General features: G+C 44.7%; 1 protein-coding gene across 9 annotated transcripts in view; it reads right to left on the bottom strand.

Moving 5' to 3' along the window:
* Positions 1–22,078, bottom strand: part of MAP4K4 (mitogen-activated protein kinase kinase kinase kinase 4) — a 491,439-nt gene that overhangs the window by 87,846 nt on the left and 381,515 nt on the right. For 5 of the 9 annotated variants that reach the window (XM_029604813.1, XM_029604806.1, XM_029604807.1 and 2 more), the window contains 5 exons: positions 21,033–21,130; positions 19,501–19,518; positions 18,440–18,615; positions 14,793–14,913; positions 13,652–13,840 (listed from right to left, as the gene is read on the bottom strand). In XM_029604813.1, the coding sequence (XP_029460673.1) occupies positions 13,652–13,840; positions 14,793–14,913; positions 18,440–18,615; positions 19,501–19,518; positions 21,033–21,130 (602 nt within the window). The remainder of the gene's footprint in view (positions 1–13,651; positions 13,841–14,792; positions 14,914–18,439; positions 18,616–19,500; positions 19,519–21,032; positions 21,131–22,078) is intronic. The other 4 variants (XM_029604811.1, XM_029604814.1, XM_029604808.1 and 1 more) reach the window with 3 other exon arrangements.

The following is a 22,078-nucleotide window of genomic DNA, read 5'->3' as shown; positions in this document are numbered from 1 at the left end:
TAATTGAGATGTGTGTGTAAGCGTCTTGGAGATCTAGAGAGCATAGCCAATCTCCTCTTTGTAGAAGAGGAAGGAGAGAGTCCAAGGTTACCATTTTGAATTTTTCTCTGCAAAAATTTGTTTATGGCACGGAGGTCCAGTATCGGGCGTACGCCACCTGACATTTTTGGTATTAGAAAATACCGGGAATAAAATCCTTGCCCCTGCTGGGAGAGGGCACAGGTTCTATTGCTCTGGATTTGAGGAGGGATGACTCTCCCTCCTCAAATCCCTCCACTTTCCCTCCCTGTTCGAGCGAGGGAGAGTGGTCAGCCAAGGCGGAGAGTCCGCTGGAACAGTCAGGAAATTTAGGTGGTAACCCTGAGTGACTACTGCCAGTACCCACTGGTCTGTGGTGATTGTATGCCAAGCGCTGTTGAAGTGGCAGAGCCGACCGCTATGGATGGAAGGGAAGTTGGCTTACACTCTCTAGGAAGGAGTCAAAACCCTGGCACTGGTCCAGGCTGAGAAGCTGGCTGAGACTTTTGAGGCCGAGTCTACCTGGATTGACTTTTTTGGTAAGGTCTGGAAGGGTGTCCTCTAGAAGCCGGAGGATAAAACTTCCTTGGCTTGTAGGCCGGCCATTTAGAGTCACGTCTGAAAGTTCTCTTTAACCCGCTTCTGACAGCGAAGTACAGTGCGCTCACCTGAGCGCACTATTTCATCGGCCCCTTTTTTTTTTTTTTTTGCAGGAGTGACATCCATAAAAATGGCCACCATACTGGAAATGAGGGCTGATGGCTCCTTTTTCTGGGCTAGTCATATGTTGGAGCTAGCCTCATCCAATACTCACTCCCCCTCTTCCTCCGGGGAACCCTAGGGCAATGCTCCTAACTTTTAAAAAGCTATATCTGCACACATTTTCTTTTATGCACTTCTTTGTAAACTGAGTTCAGATTTGTGTGCTGCAAGCCAGTGTAATGTAAATATCATCAGGGCTTCTTGTGCTCATGATGTTTGCCATGTGAGCTGAGTTGGTGACCTGTGTGAGCCTGCGAAGCTAAAGGAAACCGTGGTTGGCGGGGGGGGGGGGGGGGGGGGGGGGGAGAGAGAATTCTCTCCCAGTACCTGAGCTTCCCTGGAGGCCTGGGCAGCCCTGTGCGTAGAACAGAAACCATTTAGGCACAGTAAGCTGGCTAAAATTTACCATCTTCTAGCTCTGCTGAATCTCATTCCGCATAGGACAGCCCTAGGCTACCCTGTAACAATGCTCTACAGGCGGTGGAGGTAAAGCATCAAAGTGTCTGGAAGGGGGGTAAGAATCCTAAAGCCATCCCTGGGCCTAGGAGCTTGAACATCCTGAAAGGGCTCTGAATTTTTCCTACCCCCCTTTGGCCTGCTGTGCCTCGGCGGCCAGGCTTATACCAGAGAAACTAGAATGCATGGGGGTCCCCCTGCATGGCTAGATAAGCTCTGTGTACTGACCTAATGAGCTGTGGTGAACAGGATCCCTGCCAGAGATCTTTATAGCCCTCCCAGGCATCTGGAGGGGGTGAACCTTCCCCATATCTCCTCCCAGCATGCCCACAAGGGGAGGAAGGTGCCCTTTCCCCAAGTGGCTCTGGGCTTTCTCATCCTGCAACATCTGCTCTGGATCAATCAACAATTCTGCTCTTGATTCTAACTTGCCTAGCATTAAGACTAAGCTATGGCTTTCCAACTCAGTTAGCCTACGAGGGTTTCCGTCAGGCAGAAGGAGCCTGCAGGGATGGGTACCTGCTTGGCTCCCCCAGCCAGAGCCTTCTCAGAATCCTTCAGTGAAGTGTAAATTGTCCCTGTAACATTGCAGGGCTGAAAACTGCACTCTCTCTAAGGGCTGCTAGGATGTGGTTTACAAGACAACACAATGCGTGGGCCAGCAGCCCATCTGAGGCATTCCCTAGAGCGCCCAAGGCTCTCTGCCTTGCTATTGTAGGTGGTGTTAATTACTGAGGTAAAGCTGCCGCTTATGTCAGTATTCACTTCAGGTTAGCTCTGCACACTTTTCAGAGGCTTGTATCAGAATACTTTGTCAGCTCATATCAGTGTTTTTTTTTGTGTGTAGTTTAGTGAACCAGTGTAAAGGCGACACTGTTAGAATATAAAATCAGGGTTTCCTGTTACTAACCCAAGCCACAGCAGCTGCATTGAGGATATGCTGTTAAGGTAAGATTTAAGCAGCAAAAGGCAAATCATTTGAGCCATCATACAAGAGGCTCAGCTCTGCAACCCATAGGACATCGAGCTAATTAAATATAAATATATATAGCTGTGGGTAAATTGAACATATATATATATATATATATAGGCAAACTGCACAAAGAAGTTAAGCTTCAACTCCTCCATTGTGCATAAGCATGTTCAGTTTATCCACAGCTGTGTACAGACCCAAATACTAGATTACCAGGCAGCCGAGTCCGAGTTTTCTTCCATCTGAAGTATGTACTACTATTGCTACTTAGCAGCTCCAGAAAGCCATTGAATTATCAGGGAGGCACGTCTTCCGCTTGCCTCTGCTGTTCCTTCTACAGGTAGAGGGACAGAGGCAGAGAGAGAGAGAGTCTTGTAGGCCCTTTTGCTCTTTCCTTTTTTTTTTTTAATTTTATTATGAGCTGTCAGATTCCCGAGGATCTAAGAACCACTCTCTGGAGGTTCCACGAGCTCCTAAGGGTATTAGGGTAGCCATCACTTTCTGGAGTTTCCAGAGATCCCTAAAAGGTACTGGAAACCATTCAGGGCTCGAGCAGAGCAGGGCCTGGGATAATGCTCTCATTGGTGAAAAATCAACCCCAGTGGTTGATGGCCTAGGAAAAGCAATGACTCAACCAGGCCAGGGCCGCACCCTGACTCTGGGAGCTATGTCCTCTTCACGTGTCCGCAGTTGCCTTAGATAACTGGTATTGACCAGGACCACACATTCCTTGTAGCCCAGAGTGAGGTCATAGCAGGGTGTCTAATATGTATGTCAATCCACCATTAGCACTATATTTATTGCTCACAGGTACAGGGTCCTCACTGAAAAGGTGGCCTTGGTCAGTTAGGATTTTTATGCCCGATACTTGGTTACTGAGAATTTAGGGGTAACGTTTGACTTAAAGTTACCAAATCTTTGGTATTATTCTTTTAAGCAAATCTGAGCTTATCACCAGAAAACTTTCACCATCATTTCAGATAAAGAAATACAAAACTTATGCCAAAGGTAGGCATAGGAGGAAGAAATGCATATGTAAAAGATGACAGCATATTTGGCAGTGCATTGCAAAACTTGAGGTAAAGCATGAGAAGAAAGACAAGTGAAAAAAATGAACTGTTAAATATGAGGAATAAGATGCTATTAAAGAAAACCCCTGCTAGGTTAGTGCATTGTTTGATTTAATCATCACACATTAAAGTGGAAGGCCACCAATTCAAGAATCCTGTATGTAAAAGGAACCTGGATAAACAGCAATGTTTTTTTACCAACATGAGAGCAGATTCCCACAAAATGCAAGATCACTATTGCATTTAGCATCTTCAGTACCAGCTACCCATCTTACTACTATACCAAAAATAATTACAGCCAACCAAGACCTTCTGTAAGGGTTGTTAGTTCCGTTGACAGACACTTGGAAGTGGGTGCACAACTGAAAGATGACTCGTATCCTTTCACTAGTAACGGTGTCAATAGCAACGCTGCCTGGGAGATGCATACTTTGCATCCTGGGGTTTTAAAGCAAACCGATAACACCATTCTTAAGATTTTGAACTTGGAGCTCAGAAGCTAAAACTGTCACCATGTATTTTTTTTTCAGGTCTATTTTCAATAGAAAGACAATGAAAATAATGAGGACAGGGATACCATTCTTTGACTGAGCTTGAACTTCCTGTCTAGTTGATTCATCACTTCATATGTTAAGTCCAGAATGTGCAAAGAACAGACTGACAAAATTTAGGAGAGCTAAGAAGTAAACCTCTTCAGGTGCACAATGAGATTTCCATTTAAGCAGGTGATATAAGCAGAATACAAAAATGGTTCAATACCCATTATCTACTCAGAGGCTAGTCTGGTCCTACCTCATTAAAGAATAAAGTCCTACTTTTTGGATCTTTGCACTTACAGATATAACATAGAAAAAAAATTTCCTACATAAACCTTTACTTATTTTCATATGTAACTCATTCAACCCAAATTAGGTCCATATTCTGAGTTAGTTATATCTGTGTCAAAATAATTTGGTTGGTACACGTCAAATATTTCACCTGTATGAGCAGTAAATCAGATTTCAAAATAGTTAATATCAAAGTGCTGCTAATTCCATTTAGCTACCAACAGCAGCAGAAGCAAATTTGCAGCAGTTGAATATCAGTATTAGAACTTTTTATATTTTTTCCTTCTAAAATAAAATGATGCATATGAAGGACAAGTAACTAATTTTAATAAATCAGAGATCAACAGTTAAGAGAGAATATGAAATCTGTAGGCATGGCCCCAGCAGTTCGCTTGTGATTCTATAATCATCACAGGTACCTTGGAAAAGCTAAGCATAGGACAACTCACATTTACATTTAAAAAATTATAAATCATGAGCTGTGAATAGCACTCACACTATTCTTAATATCTTAAGTATGGCAGCATGTTCCATAATTTGCATCTAGCCTAGTTATACCTCCCATCATAAGAGCAGTAAGAATATATAAATACATAGATACAGAGTAGAAAAACAATGATGGCACTTACTACCTTAGAGTAGAAGGGTCCAAACTTACAACACTGTATTAAAAAATATAAACAAATGAACCCCTTCACATATGCAACAATCCTTTTATAACAGCAATACTGCAAATCTTGCATCTGATGTCCTCCGTGATTCCATTTTCCCAAATGCTATAAGCTTCAGAAGAGATATTCACAAGTCTTTCTGATCAAAAATCACCACCAGCCTCATACATGAAATTGCTATAAACACGTTGGGAAAAGTTCTCTTTTTTTTGTTAAAGCTTCACCGACCCCCAAGGAGGCCCTTATTTCACCCATTAAAAACGAGCTTCCTCAAGGGGATTTCGGTTACTCAATTCCAAGTAATATTGTCTCAAGGTATACTTGCCACTGCATTTCAAATAGGGGATTTATCGCGAGCTGCCATCACCCACTGTCTTTAGGTCTTACACTGTCTTCTCATACAGCATGATTTCCTGACAAGAGTCTCCACCAGAAAGAGTTAGTTATGCTGCTGAATACCCCTGTATTTGGTGCTACTTATCTGGCCAAGTTAGACCTGCTCTATGGCACACATCTAACTTATCTGATTAACTTAACCAGATGTCCAAATATCGGCACTTATCCAGTTAAGTTAGCCAGATAAGCAGCGCTGCCCCAATCTACCCACTGCATAGGCATTTAATACAAGAATTGTTACACAAGTCAAGGGGTTCATTTGTTTATATACATACGCACCACACACACACATATATACATATATAAGCATACCCACATTCACACATACACACACAAAAATGACATTTTATTTAACGCTATGTTAATTCCCAGAGAACTTGGTTTGGCTATTAAGTTACTGTGCATAATTTTTTACCCGTGAGGTTTGTATCAATTCTCAAAGCTAGGGTACATGCATTTTCATTTTGAAGGCTGCTATGGGCATGAAGTATGCACCTTAACATGGGTAGAATTTTGCTGAGGAAGTACACAGATATATGTAACAATGAAATCCCTATATATACTTCTCCCCTGATCTAAATGCACTCCTGGAAACGCTTCCTCTCACTGTGGCTGAGTACTTGTTTTGTGGCACACAGTGCAAAGTTCAGCCACCTTGACAGTGACCAGTAATCCAATTCCCAAAAGGGGAAGCCATACATGTATTTTCCTTTTGAAAAATGCCCAGGGCAATAAAAGCATCTGCAGAGATCTGTATCTGTTTTTCTGGATATACTTTTTCAGGTCAAACATCAAGCAGAGTTAGTAAAATACAGAACTACATGCCTTGTTGCCTCCCCTGGCATAACCCCACAGTAGGATCCTCTCTAACAGGCCGATACAGTACCTGCCCTTGGACGCACGTTTTCCCTTACCCCTTATTCAGTAAGGGGCGGAAAATGTGCGTCCAACCCGAGGCACCTAATAGCGCCCTCAACATGCAAATGCATGTTGAAGGCCCTATTAGGTATGCGCGCGGGATACAGCAAGTAAAATGTGCAGCCAAGCCGCACATTTTACTCTAAGAAATTAGCGCCTACCCAAAGGTAGGCACTAGTTTCTGCCGGCACCGGGAAAGTGCACAGAAAAACAGTAAACACTGCTTTTCTGTGCACCCTCCAACTTAATATCATAGCGATATTAAGTTGGCGGCTGTTGGGCCGAAAACCGGACGCTCAATTTTGCCTGCATCTGGTTTCCGAGCCCGTGGCTGTCAGCGGGCTCGAGAACCGACGCCAGCAAAATTGAGCGTCGGCTGTCAAACCTGCTGACAGCCGCCGCTCCGGGTCAAAAGGAGGCGCTAGGGACGCGCTAGTGTCCCTAGTGCCTCCTTTTGCCCGTTTCTACCGCACCACCTAATTTGAATACTGAATCGCGCGCACCAAGTGGCCGGTGCGTGCGCCGGGAGAGCGGGCGTTCGTCCGCTCTCCTGTGTTGTTACTGAATCGGCCCGTAAAGGAAGTCTAGGAGGCAGAGTTTTCATTCAGCCTATCTACTTGGGTAAACAGCTTTTGAAAATATCCCTCCATTGCATTTTATACTTAAGAACATTTTAGTATGCACCAGCCTCCACACGATGCATAGCCAGATCCATCAGCTGCTCCTATACTGGCACTTTATAAACCACTCAGAAAAAGCAGCCAAGCACCACCACTTGACTGATTACACAAAGCAAGCCTAATCAAACATTCTAATATCTGGAATTAAAATTGCTTTTTTGTTTTGTTTTTTTTTTGTTTGGTTTTTTTTTTACTTCCTTTCTACTTACTGACACCTTCAGACAGCCTGTTCTTTTAAACTCTGAGAGACCAATATCCAAATGCTACTTAGCCGGCTAAGAGGAAGCCACTAAATATCCAGCTACATTCAGCGGCCACCACGTAGCCAGATAAACCACTTATCTGGCTAAGTAATTAGCAGGATATCCAGTGGGCAGATTGGGGCAGCACTACTTATCTGGCTAACAGCTGTATAAATACCAATATTTGGACTTATCTGATTAAGTTAGAGCAGGTCTAACTTAGCCGGATATAACTTATCGGGCTAAGCAGCACCAAATACAGGGATATTCAGCAGCAAAATCATGCTGCTGAATTATCCCATGCAAGTTGGCGGAATAAGTTTACCTACTGTTTTCTTCTGAATTTCAAGCCATGGGTGACTTGTTGTTTGTACATTAATGGTGAAGAGCAGAGTACTTGCTGCCTTCCTGGACTAGCAACATTCTAATAAGCCAATGGGTCCCAAAATCCAGTCCCCGAGAACTCTAAAACAAGCCTGGATATCCACAATGAATATTCAGAAAATAGGTTAGCATCCATCTGATCCATGAAACAGGTTCATTTATGTATGTGGTTAACCTGAAAACTGGCAGCCTTTTTTGGGGTACTTAAGACAGACATGTGAACCACCACACTTAGTGGTTCATTCCTGTGCCTAGCCTTTTAACAAGTCTTAATTGAAAGGAAAAATAAAAAGTCCTTGGCCTTCAAATCAAAGATCATACATCCTTTCATTAACAAAAAACAATGAAGAAAATTACTTACCTGATAATTTCATTTTCCTTAGTGTAGGCAGATGGACTCAGGACCAATGGGTTGTGCTCCCCTGCCAGCAAATGGAGACAGAGTCAGGTTTCAAAGCTGACGTCACCCTAGATGCACCCCTACAGTGACCTCAGCCATTCAGTAGTCTCTTCAAAAGCCACTGTGGACATACTAATGAAAAAACCTAATTAAAAATATGAATAAAAATGGATAACCATAACTGTACTCAACCAATCATAAACACTGAACTCCAGTAAGAATACAGATGCCCTGATTTAGGGACTAGATGACAGCTTATCAGTAATCTCTTGGAATTGATATCCATTCCACGAGCGAATCCTTGGCACTGTTCTTGGGCAGCCGAGGGCGGGATGCTGAGTCCATCTGCCTACACTAAGGAAAACAAAATTATCAGGTAAGTAATTTCTCCATTTCCTAGCGTGTAGCCAGACGGACTCAGGACCAATGGGATGTACAAAAGCTACTTGCAATCGAGGTGGGAGGCTGCCTGTGGTCCGGTTAACACCGCCCTTACAAAGACTGCGTCCTCTCAGGCCTGTATGTCCAGGCGATAGATCCTGGAGAAGGTGTGCAAGGAGGACCAAGTCGCTGCTCGGCAGATATCAAAGGGAGACAGCAGTCTAGCTTCTGCCCATGAATCCACCTGAGCCCTAGAAGAATGAGCTTTAACCTGAGAAAGTAATGGCTTTCCTGCCTCCAAAATAGGTTCCCGTGACCACCTCCTTAATTCAGTGAGCTATGGAAGCCCGCGAAGCTGGTTCGCCCTACTTCCTTCCACCGTGAAGATCAAACAGGACCGTCTTCAGAACCGGTCCTGAAACTTCCACATACCGCACCAAAACTCTACAGACATTCAAATGACAGAGGTGGCAGTATTCTTCTGCGTCCTTGTGATTATCTAAGGGTGGCAACAAAATGGATTGATTCAAATGAAACTCCGAGACTACCTTGGGCAAGAAGGATCGAATGGTACGAAGCTGTAACACTCCTGGAGTCATGTAGAGGAACGATTCCCGACACAACAATGCCTACAGTTCAGAGATGCGACATGCCGAGCATATAGCCACCAGGAATACCATTTTCAAGGTTAATAAATGCAAGGAAATATTGCGCAGTGGCCGAAAGGAGGGTTCTGTCACAAATTCCAATACGAAATTAAGATTCCTCAAGGGAACCGGCCACCGTAGGGGTGGGCAAGAGGTGCTTCACCCCTTTCAGAAAACAGGCCATGTCCAGATGAGCAGATAGGCAGGCTCCGTTCACCTTGCCCCTGATACGGGGGGGGGGGGGGGGGGGGGGGGGGGGGAGAGAAATACTGCGTTCCTTTCACCAGACCTCAAATACTCTTCAGATCCGCACAAACGCTAGGGACGTAGAGAACTTCTGAGAGTGGAGTACGGTGGCAATTACTGCTTCAGAATATCCTCGCTTCATCAGGTGAGCCCTCTCAAGGGCCAGACCTTAGAAAGAATGGAGTTGGATCCTCATGAAGGACTGGTTCCTGCTGTAGCAGGTCCCTATGCGGTGGGAGGCACAGGAGTGTCTCCACATGTCATTATACCAGAGACGCCTGGGCCAACCTAAAGCTACTAGTAGGATTAATCCCTTGTGGTGCTCGATTCTGTGAATGACCCTGCCCAGCAGGACTGCAGAGGGAAGGCCTATAGTAACTTCTTCCGGCCAGGTCTGAACATGAGCATCAATCCCCAGGGCCACTGGATCCCTTCTGCGAAGAACCTTTACATTGTGGGATACAGCCAGCTTGTCGATGGATGGGAGACCCCAGCAATCTATCAGCTGAAAGGCTTTGGTTGACAACGTCCACTCTCCTGGATCCAGACTCTCCCCACTTAGAAAGTCTGCTCTGACATTTGCCTTTTCCTGCGATGTGGGAAGCTGAGATCATCTGTAGATGTATTTCCACCCATTCCATAAGGAGATCTATCTCCTGTGACACTTGCTGGCTCTTGGTTCCACCCTGGCGTATGATGTACGCTACCGTCGCTGCGTATCCTGGAATCTGTGGCTGAATTGTAGACACGCCAATCTGACTGCACGGGCTTCCTGGTGGTTTATGTTCCAAGAGAGTCTCTTGCTCAGTCCAATGTCCCTGAGCCGCCAGTTATTGACAGTGAGCTCCCCAGTCCCGGAGACTCGCATCTGTTGTGAGGACCAGCTAGTTTGGGGAGGACAGGGGTACACCCATGCTCAAATGAGCTTCCTGCAGCCACCACTGGAGCAGAGAGCATACTCTCATCGGTAAGTGGAGACAAATTAAATAGTCTTGAGACTGCGCTTTCCAATGTGACAGTAGTGTTGAAGTGGCCGCATGTGTGCCCTAGTCCATGGCACTACTTCCAGGGTTGCTGCCATCAAGCCGAGAACTTTGAGATAGCTCCACACATTCTGGCATATTGTGCTCATCAACCGACGCACTTGGGCATCAACTTCCTTATCCGCGTGTACGGAAGACCTTGCCCTGCTTGTGTCGAACCGGACTTCCAGATAGTCCAAGGGCTGGGAGGGCTTGAGACTGCTTTTGTCCAGGTTTATGACCCAGCTGAGCTCCTGAAGCAAAGAGGTCACCCAGAGACTCTCTTCCACGGACTTGGTCTGGATCAACCAGTCGTCCAAGTACGGGTGCACCAGGATTCCCTCTTTTCTCAATGCTGCCGCTACAACCACCATAATCTTGGAAAATGTTCTGGGGGTGGTGACTAGGACAAAGGGCAGTGCCCAGAACTAACAATGGCAACCAGTACCGCAAAGCATATGAAACAGTGTTCTTGATGGATTGGAATATGTAGGTAGGTCTTTAATAGGTCCAGGGAGGTTAAGAACTCTCCTGTTGTATGGCCATTATCATGGAACGTAGGGTTTCTATGCGGAAATGATTCATTCATAGATGTCGTTTGACACTCTTGAGGTCCAGGAAGGGTGAAAGGAAACTTCCTTCTTGGGAATGATTAAAGATGGAAAAACGCCCCATATTTCCCTTGGGCGCAGGTACTGGGATTATAGCCCTCATCCTGAGGAGCCATAAAAGTAGTTTCCACTGCCTGCTTCTTGTGTTGGGAGTGGCAATGAGACATGAATATGTCCTGAGGAGTACTGTGAAATTCCAGTTGACCTCCAGTACTCATTTGACTCACCATGGGTAGAAGAGGGACAATAGACATCCTATCTCCTCGTTCCGGGGATGGGTCAGCAAAATTTCATTGTGGGGTTCGGGACAAACTTGAACACGAGCCTGCCCCTCTCTTGGTCTGTCAATTTTGAAAGGACTGAGACCTCCCAAAAGGACAAGACCTCTGAAATGTTGTGTGTCTGTAGGAGCGAAAGTGTTGGAAGCCCCTGGATCGACCCCTTATAGGCGGGGGGGGGGGGGGCGCTGTAGCTGCTTTTTCTTATCTTTTGGTAGCCGAGGAACTGGAGATTCACCCCATTTACTGGCCAGGTTTTCCAAATCGCTTCCAAAAAGGAGTGATCGCTGAAAGGGTATCTTTGTAAGATTTGCCTTGGAGGTTGCATTTGCTGACCAATTCCGCAGCCATAGCTGTCTTCTGGATGCCACCAAGGCCACTCCTCTGGCCGAAGTATGGTCTAGATCTGAGCCCGCATCAGCTAAAAAGGTAGCGGAAGGTTCCATTACTACTCTGGAATTCACTTTTGAGTCATCCACCTCCTGAGAGAGGAGTAGGCACGAACGAGCTAACAGGGCACAACAAGAAGCAATCTGTAAGGTCACTGCTACTGTGTCAAAGTCCTGGTTAGGGATGGACTCCTTCCGTCTATCGTGCGCATCTTTAAGGCTGCTCCTCAGTTATTGGCTTACAGACAGCACAGAACAGTGCATCCACTTTAGGGAAACGCAAATGCTCTCTCACTGCGGGTCCCAGTGGGTACAGAGCTTCAAACGCTCATCCCTCCTTTAAAACTTGCTTCTGGGGCATCCAATTCCAGGACAATCAAATCCTGGATGGCTTCCAGTACTGGAAAGTAGCAAGAGGCTTTCCGTAGGGAAATCAGAATGGGATTCTTCTTTGGTTCCGTCAGAGTCTGCTCCAGGAATTCCCAGCATCTTCAGGGTCTGGGAAACCAGGGCCGGAAAATCGTCTCTATAGAAAAACCGTAAGATGGTCAAATACAGTTCTAAGCTAGGGGGAATTTCCCCATCTTCCAAGGAATCCGTATCCTCCTCCTCGTCCGTGTCCCTGCCAGGGATACCCCTGCTAAGGCAGGGCATGCCTCAAGGTCTCCCGAAAGGACAGGGAGAGGGAGGGCTTACCAGCTCAGGTTCCGTCTGGAAAGGGGAAATTGAGGTAGCAAACTGCACCTGCACAAAGGCTTGAAGGCCCTGGAAAAATTCCACCCCCAGAGAAGGCAGCCGGGTCAATGCTAATCCAGGAGGTACTGGGGTAGGTGCCGCTAAATTTCCCTCTCCCATGGATGACCCAGTCACGGGGATACTCAGATCCAGTTAAGGCTGTGGCTCTGAATGGGAGGCGGCGGACTTAGCAAAGTCCAGGAGGCCAACTCTCCCTGGGCTTCCTCACAGTGCTGACAAATTGGAACTAGGTCAGATTGTGAAGGCCTAATATGACAAGTAGCGCAGAGAGAAAAAACACTTATGTTTCTTGGCTGCCGGAGCCATTGGCAGAGGTAACGTTGCGTTCTGTCTGCTTGCAGTTAAAATTTTATGCACACAGATTTCGGGCGCCTAAGCGGGACGCAGTGAGGCGCATGCACAGCCCTTGCACCCGGCTTTCCCTGTATTCTGCACGTATGCACACATGCGACGTTATGCATGCAGAGAGTATGCACAGCTGACGCACTGTGTGTACTGACACTCTATGGAGGGCAATACGTCACGCACAAAGATGCGTGCAACATGGTGCTGCTGCGACCTACCACGCAGTGTGCCAACCAAGCCTAAAGCGGGGGCCTAGCCCACTGGAGGGGGGGGAGCCCGCTCAATCCGCTCGGAAGCCCACTTCCCCTTACCCCAATGGGATCGGGAACAAGGTCCGTACAGCGCGCCAAGCAAGGAGATCGGAGGAAGTCTTACCAAAAACTTCTCCAAACGTCTCTGAATCGGGAGGTACATTTTTTTTTTTTTTAAACTTATCTAGGCTTAGAGCTTACCGGCTGAGTACAGAGAGTCTCCGGCTACGGGGGAGAGGCTTTGGCCATCACCACCACGCTCAGCTTCTTGCAACTGCTGCCTTTCAACTGCTTAAGCAGCGAAGTCCACGCTAGGAACCGGCTACCAGAACAAGGCACACCTCGGAGGGATCTCGGAAATCACCTCGAGAATTCTTAACTGGGGGAGGGGACCTTTAGGTAACACCACAATAGAGCAGGGCTCAATTTTTTCTCCAATTTAACTGTAGAATTTCTCCTTCCACGAAGTACAGCAATCCCCCATAGGGAGAGGTACGTACACCATCTGTTGGAGACGGGAGAAAAACTGAAGGGCTGAGATCACTGCAAGAGTGTATCTAGGGTGACATCAGCTTTGAAGTCTGACTCTGTCTCCATTTGCTGGCAGGGGTGCATAACCCGTTGGTCCTGAGTCCATCTGGCTGCAAGCTAGGAAATTTAAAATTACTGGTCTGAACATAACAGTTTGGTGGGGGAAAGGGAAAGATAAGCCATGCAGGTAAGACTAATGAGGAAAAAAGCTTAACAAAATTGGCAGTGTTGAGATGACTTATCTCCTATGAAGTTAAGTATCTTATAGATGAGAAAATGATTATATGGATGGAAAGTGGTCAAAACAGAGTGGGGAGACTGCCAGAGGTTCACTAAACTAGTAGGCATTACTTGTATATTCCTATGAGAATGCAGCCAGCTGTGATGAGAGACATACCTCATTAGTAGTTAGCTTGTCCTGGGGTGTCTGTGGGGACATGGTGGGTGTCGGCTGGCTGGAGGATGGGGAGGAGGTGGTGGTGGTGGAGGAGGAATGGCTTTGCTGTAAGAGATCTGGCAAGAGGTGAATACGACCGGCAAAGCCATTGCTCTCATGATGGCTGGCACGCTTTTTGTCAACTGTACTCTGTAGAAAAAACAGGCACACCTGTCTTGCTCAAGTGCTGCTTAAATGCCTACATCCCTATTACAACTTAAATTCTGTTTTTGTATTTTACAGCCCGTATCAAGAAAACAACGGGCAACAGAGACAAATACTTCATGTCTGGATGCCCTCGATAGAGGAAAATGGAGCTAGGACTTCAGTGCTCACAAAACATTACATTTGGCTAGCATGTTTTTTTTAAAGCAACTTGGTTCATCCGAGCTCAAAATTATCTTATCGAAGAATAAATGTGATGGCAAAATTGACTAAAGGGTAATTGTATTTCTTTAATTCATGTTCACTTTTGTTGGGTTGCTCTGCACAATGGAAACAAACACCAAATATCCTTAACCTACCTATTTGAACATCAAGCATGAAGTGTTTACACCTTAAGTTTGCAAGCACTAAGGTTTGCCAGTTAAAAACTCAGATTAAAAATTGACAAAATAGGATTACTGAAAACAGGGCTATCATTCAAGCAGCGCTCATTGCAGGGGTTAGTTTCAGTATACAGGGATGCATAATCATCACTCATCCAAAGTAATGCAAATCTCCCTTCCCTAAAAAAACAAAATAAAATCTGAAAACCAACTGCACTAACAAGGGAAAAAAAATTAGCAAGACAGATTTGTCTGGTGGAGACTGCTTGCATTATGTTTTTCTTGGAGAGTCATCTTTTCTGTAATATCTGGAGATATTCTGATAGGTAGCAGAATGAGTGTCAAGAGCCAGGCATGCAACAGTAGTAAGAAGCAGCTAGGGGCAGAGAAGTCATTACTTATTGAACATGCAAACTAATGCCTCATCAGGAGTTGCCACTACCTCTCTAATGGCATCAAGATCATCATGCATGATGAAAGACTAAACTAGCATGGATGAGTGAGCAGGTTAATGGTCAAGGACAGTGTTATTCACAAGGAGAAAATGGTGGTACCTGTCGGACAATTAAAGTGCCCTCCTTGGAAGGAGTCATGGCTGGCTCACTCTCCACATCATCATGGACAATCATGGTCTTCACCGACTCGGTCTCTCCATTGCTTAGATTCAGAGATGACCTATTTAGCAAGCAAGAAACCCCATCACAACCCAGACCTATTTACATTGGCTCTTCATAATCATCATATTGCTATTCATCAAAAGAGAAATGATGAAACAACTTATCAAATCTTTTTGACATCTAATAGCATAAGCTCCCATTGGTATATGTTATAGCTACTCAAAATTAATCTCTAAGTAGATTTTCTTGTTGCTGGCTGTGCTCTAATCTCCCTTCTACTCATAATTTCAACACTGAATGCAAGGAAGATATTTACATATTACAGGTGTTCTCCAATAGACAGCAGGTTGTCAGTCCTCACATATTGATGAAGTCATCCAAAGGAGCCCGGCATGGAACTTTGATCCCAGATATTCTAGAGCTTTCAGCATGCCCTACTGAGCACGTGCAGCTGTAGTCACCTCCCTGCCTCCCAGGCAGAGCTCCTCAGTCCATGATGTAGCCAATACTTGGAGAAACCTACACCAAAGAGAGGCTGGCAAAACTTCTGAGGACTGACATCCTGCTCTCCATTGGAGAACACCCATTACAGGTAAGTAACCTCATTTTCTCTGAGGCCAAGCAGGATGTCAGTCCTCATATATGAGTGAATCCCAAGCTGCAGGCTGCCCAAAAATCAGAAAAGGGAGGAATAACCAAAAGTGCCAAGGCACCACTTGAGTAGTTTATTTTATTTATTTATTTAACTTCTTTTACTATACCGACACTCAAGACCAGGTCTTATCGTACCGGTTTACATTAGAACATGGGGATACCAATTAACGTATAAGTAGAAATGAGAAGTTACATTAAAACAGGGAGAGTAAAAAACATGGATTCTAGGGTCTAGGATGAAAATTCTAGGGTCTAGGATGAAAATTCTAGGGTCTAGGATGAAAATGGAGTTGCTTCTACACCTCAGAGACCCACAGGATACAGAGTAAAAACCCCATTGCACAGCAACAATCCCTGCCAAAGGATTTTTCACTCAGCGCATAGTTAAACTCTGGAATTCATTGCCAGTGTATGTGGTTTCAGCAGTTAGTGTTACTGGGTTTAAAAAAAGGTTTGGATAATTTCCTAGAGGTTAAGTCCATAAACTGCTATTATGGTAATTAATAAGCAATAGTAGCTTGTGATCTATCTAATGTTTGGGTACTTGCCAGGAACTTGTGACTTGGATTGGCCACTGTTGGAAACAGGATGCTGGGATTGATGGACCCCTGGTCTGACCCAGTATGGCATTTATGTTCTTATATGCTGTGAGTTCAGGGCAAGAAGCCCACTTCCCTACACATAAAATGCAGTCAGAGCTTCCGCAGTGTGAGCCTTGTCATGCTCCACTAGGCCTCCTATCTCCTGGGGACAAGAAAAGGCTCAAGTCACCAACCAAGAGCAAGAGCTTTTGGACCAAGAATAGTTTTCTTCAGTGTCACAAGACAGCCGAAAAGATAATCTGGGGCTATAGAGAGCCCTCCAGAAAGAAAACTGTAATGCATTAGCATCTGAAAAGTGAGACTGCTTACACAAAAATACATCCAATGATTGGCTGATAGGATCAACAGGCACAGAACCCAAGTACTTGCTTGACGGAGGAAGTGGAAAAATACATCAGGGTCTGTGGTAGACTCCACATATCGAGTGACTGCAAGAAGACACCTGATCTCCTAGGTCAGATGGAGTGGAAACAAGTGTGCCAAAGCATGAACGGGCTACCCCTCCAGTGGGAACATTACACTTAGACTGCAAGCACCTGTCAATGGCCCTTGAGGATGATCAGTAGCTCCTGCAGCCCAATTTCAAGGCATACCATGGCGCATGTGCTGATGGTGCTCGACACGCTATATTAGCTCTTACCATGTTCAGTGGTAGGATGCCCCTGGTGTGTATGGCGTTCCAGGGACTCGCCACAATATCTGATGCCGACTGCACCCATGCAGCACTGACCTCCATGGCGCAGATGGCCTTGGCATCTTGATGCCCTACGGCGAAGGTTGTGGTTACAATGCTTCCACAGTCACCCATGCCCACACAACTGAAGGCATGGATGGTGCCAATGGAGCTCAATGGCACTTGCAGGCGCCCCTGGCGTTCAATGCCTTCACATCCACAGCACTCGCTGGCATCCTGGTGCTCACTGGCATCAATGGCGCCCACAGTGCTTGATGGTGTCGCTGGCACCCAATGCACTCAATGCTACACTTCCAGCATTGACCATCTGTGCACTGGCACAGACGTACATAGGCAAATGATTTTGGGCATGGTACCAATGGAGCAGCAGCAGAGCTGATTGTTCAGGCTCCTGCTCACCCTCTTCTACAAGACGACTGCACTGCCAGAGCAAGCTGACAAAGGGGAAGCTGTGTCACCCAGAGCACTAGAGGTAAAGATTAACTTAGGCCCCTGGAGACTAGTTCCCAGGAATACAGAGAGCATGCGCTCTCCTCCCCACAGAAACATTCTTTCCTGGATTCCTTCGCTGCCTTAAGACGTCGCTGTCCAGCAGTGAGACGAAACTTCACAGAACTCCTGCCTGGATATGAATTCAAGCTAGAGGCCTACTCTTGACCACACAGATTGCAGACTGCCAGTCTCACAAGGCACAAATTTCTAGACAAATGGACGAAAAGGACAACACAAACAAGTTGCAGGTGCAGCATTATTTAGTAAGGGAAAAGAACCTCTCTGCCAAGCTGCACAGTTCACCAGGCCTGCCATGCGGCTGACAGAGAGAACGCTTAAAAAAGGGGGGGGGGGGGGACGGGACACCTCAAAATAAACAAAATCTGTTAAAAAAAAAAATCTCACAGGTTAAGAGAAAAACAGCTTCTGCAGTTTCAGAACCATCTCAGCCGTAGCTGAGAGGGAAAGCAAAGCTCCAACCGTGACCATATGGCTCTGCGGAAAGAGACAGACTGAGGGAGTCTGCCTAGGGGCAGGGTTTTCACTACAGCTGCACATGCTCAGTAGAGCCAGCTGAAAGCTCTAGAAGCTTTGAGATAAAAGCTCCGGATGACTTCACCCATATGTGAGGACTGACATCCTGCTTGTCCTGTGAGAAATTTTCAGATCAAAAGGCTTTCCCTTATTACTGCACTCTGTCAGCATAGGCCCCAGAGACAAAATTAATGACAGGATGATACATCAAAAGATGAACATTGCAATGACTGAATTCCAGCATACTGTGTCCTGTTGAACTGTATGACTCGACCAAACACAAAAGAAAGTGAAAAAAAAAATGAGACATCAGTGGGCCACTTGTTGATGCACACACTGGGAGTATTCCACTTTTTTTTGGGTACACATTGCTGAGCATAATCACTTCATTACTATCACCGAGACTTAGGTGACTTATTGGAAATGTAACATTAAGTCAAAATGTGAATTATGTTACCATCTAATACGAGAGTTTGCTTGCAGAAACAGGTAGCTATACATTTTTGCAGTTCAAGTTTAACAAAATTCAAAGAACACACTATAATTTTAAACAAAAAAAAAAAACATGCTGAAAAATAAAAACCTTTAAAGAAGGGAAGCATACATACACTGCTCTGCTATCTTCTGGTCCTGAGGTCGATTCATCCACTCCTTCCTGTTCCATGTCATCATCCTCCTCATCCGTTGTCCCAGACTCCTCACTAGACGATGAATAATCTGTGACTTTGTGAAGAGGCCGCACATCATCCACAGCTCGTAGTTCCTTTGCCAGGGCAGTTAAATCCTAGCAAAGAGAGAAAGTCATCACAACAAAGGTCTATAAAACACCATTTGAGGAAGGTGGAAGGAGCAGACAGATTAAAAGAAGTGCGCTGTCCCTTGCGTATCGCTGCCAGATCACATACTGGGTGGGGAAAATAATAAAAAAAAAACAAAAAACCCACCTCATGATTATTTAAAACATTTTTACAAACGGAGGGCAATTTTCAAAAGCCATTTATACAGGCAAATAGCTATTTACCCAAGTGCAAATGTTTGCAGATAATCTCTTTCCCTGGGTAATTTTTAAACAAAAGTGCACACGATTTCCATCTGAGAACTGGTACAAAGTCCACAGGTTAAAGTATCTGTGTAGCTTTGAAAACTTCCACCATTGCACAGCGTCCTGCTTAGGACTTTCCTCCCTACACAATAATTTTACTTTCTCTTATTTCAGCACAGCAGAAAGCAAAGCGAAAATATGGGGGAGCCAATGCAATCAAGCAAGTTCATGACTGCTATCCCAAGGTTTATGCATGGCCCAAGGCATCCAGAGCTCTGTTTAATTCACTGCATTCCTCTTTTAACATCTGCCTTCAGCTTATTTTTGAAAGGCGGATTATAAATGTAAAATTAAACACGATCCCCACTACTTATCTGCATAACAAGTTGTGTACAACATTTTTCCATCCACACAGATGAACAGCATACCACAGAAAGCCAGGTTTAATGGGCATTTTCTTCCAGCGGCATGGAATTGAACTAAGTGGGCCACTTTGCAAAGAAGCCATGAAGTTTTCCTTACAATTCCACCCCCACCGTTCTCCCACAGTCTCTTCACATTTCACGAGGCTGAAGAATCTGACCGTGCATAGCCCTAAGACTTTTCGGAAATGCTCACAAATATTACCTCACTTACCACTTCGCCCTGTAGTAGTCAGCATTGCAGTCATGGTATAGACGATGATACAAAGCCATGATTGAGCCAAGGAAACAGGATGGATAAAATATATGAAAACAAAAGAAAATTTTAGTACAGAAATGCATTCAAGGAAATACAACTGGATTTTAAAGTTCAAAATGCAGTGTTTGAGATGAATATGGTGAAGCACACTAATAAAAAAAAATAAAAAAAGGGAACTTTTGAGGACCTGGCCAGTAATTTTAAGGAATTTAGTTAGATCTGCCTAACAAGAAAGTAAAACCCTTTCCCACAAAGCTGCATACGGAAAATCCATCTTCAAGAAAAAATTAATTTTCCTTATGTTTGGAGTCAATAGTTTCTATTTAAGAATGAGAAAACGCTGCTACTTGTGATGCTTTCGTAGCAGGTTCTTCAGGTTAGGAAATTTGTCTGAAGTTCAGTTATATTCTAAGACTCTATGACCGACAAACTAATCCACGTAGAGAACCTATGCATTCCACAGACAGTGAAAATGATCAAGAACTATTTTGATTTTTCACTCCTACCCCCCAACTATCAAAATACTGTTTTTTTTTTTAATTTAATTAAAAAAAACTTCATTTTTCCTAAGAAATTGCTATAGACAAAATAGGAATAAAAAAGGTTTACAAAGAAAGTTAGATTATGGCCAATAACCTGTTTACAGTTGGACTGTAGAGATCTTAGGGAGAATATGACTTGCCCCACATTATACAGTCAGTGGCAGAAGTCTGTCTTGTGCACTTTCACTCTCCTAAATTACAGAGCAAAACCCAGACTACTTCTCATTCCTTGGCACTCACACAGAAATATTTAGTACAACAATCAGCATATTTTCCTGGACAACCTATATTAGTGCAACGTCATAGAAGAATAGGTTGGAATTGAATACTAGCAGTAAAAAAAATGCTAAAAACATTCCACAGAGCACAGCAAAAACAAAGGATATGGGGGGAGGAGCATTTTGGTTGCTCAAGGGCCACAAGAAAGGATCCTGGTTTGATCCCCAAAATGAGTGATCCATTCCTCAGGCTGCCTAATGCTGGGGGATGTTGCACCGGCAGGATTCACAGACCCCCAGGGGGGAGGAATTGGTCGTCATGCAATAAGCAGAGTAAAGTAAGTTAGCAGGGAATTAAAAAAAAAAAAAAGATTGGGGAAAACCCTCAGGTAGTTGTGAAGGTAGGTAGTATATATCCCAGCCCTGGTTCTGACTGAACTGGAAGCTGAAAAAGGTATGAGAGAAAACTGGTCAGTTAAAAAAAAAAAAAACTGAAAACAAAAAACTCCACAGATCAGTTGGTATTGTAGACTATCCTGACCAAACAAAAGTCATGACTCTCCATTCGCCTGTTGACCACAAATATATTTTCTCTCACACATGTGGCAAATTGCAAAACTATTAAAAAATACTTTAAAATAACTTACAGTGCAACATTCTCAATATATTCACATCAATAAACTCGACAATATAAAGTCATGGAACAAAATGACCTTACAGCAGGCTTGTTGGGTCTAAAGATTTCTTTTTTCTCTTCTGATTTTTTGGCTACATTTTCATGACGTTGAGATGGCGAACCTTCAGACTTTGATGATGCTAAATCCCAGCAAGTTCCCACAAAAACAAACAAAAAAAGAGAATCATGGTTTAATCATAGAAAAAATTATACTTTTTAATTTTAAGTAACGTGTCTATACTGGCGTTATGGAGTAAAACTTCTTGATTTACACTGGTATATAAAATTAGTTGGCAACAGTTTATGAGTCTCATACAATGCTAGTGCTACCAGCACATTAATCGAGAAATTACTTTCCTGATAATTTTGTTTTCCTTAGTGTAGACAGATGGACTCAGGATCAATGGGTTATGCCCCCCTGCCAGCAGATGGAGACAGAGTCAGATTTAAAAGCTGACTGCAGGAACGGCTCCATGCCGTGAAGAAAGCCCCAGGAGGAGAGGTAAGACTGCAGGCAGAGCAGAGAGCTGTAGCAGGCTGCAGGCACTGGCAGGGACGGCTTCCCAGCCAGGCAAGGACCCGGGCTGTAGCAGGCACCAGCAGAGATGGCCTGCTGACTGAAGGGCCCGGGATCGCAGCAGCACGTCGGGGGAAGGCAGGAACAGAGAAGCCGGCCGCATGGGAACAGCTGCGGGGACAGCCCCAGCTGATTCAGGGAGAAAGCAAGCGGCAGCGTCAGCAACCCGACTGGCTGTTTGTGAGAAGGTAAGAGCCTGCCCACGCTTTTTGCGGGCAGGAGCATAACACCAGTTTAATTTCCTCATTTTCACGCTTGTTGTGTATAACCCAACTTCCCATTAATCTGCTGGTACCACTGGAGTTGTATGAAACTCCCAAAGTACTGCCAACTAATTTCACAAGCTAGCATAAATCAAGAGCTCCTACTCCATAACACCAACATTTTCAACACAGCTAAATACTAGAGAGAGCAGTCCAAGTTTATGATTAGTGCAACATTTTCTATTTGAACCATGTCAACTTCTCGATTTGTAGACCTATAAAAGTATGTAGTGATCAAGAAATAGTCC

Source organism: Rhinatrema bivittatum, chromosome 5 (genome assembly GCF_901001135.1).
Source record: "Rhinatrema bivittatum chromosome 5, aRhiBiv1.1, whole genome shotgun sequence".
NCBI lineage: Eukaryota > Metazoa > Chordata > Amphibia > Gymnophiona > Rhinatrematidae > Rhinatrema > Rhinatrema bivittatum.
The sequence above is the reverse complement of the archived record's forward strand: the minus strand, read 5'-3'. Positions and strand labels throughout refer to the sequence as shown.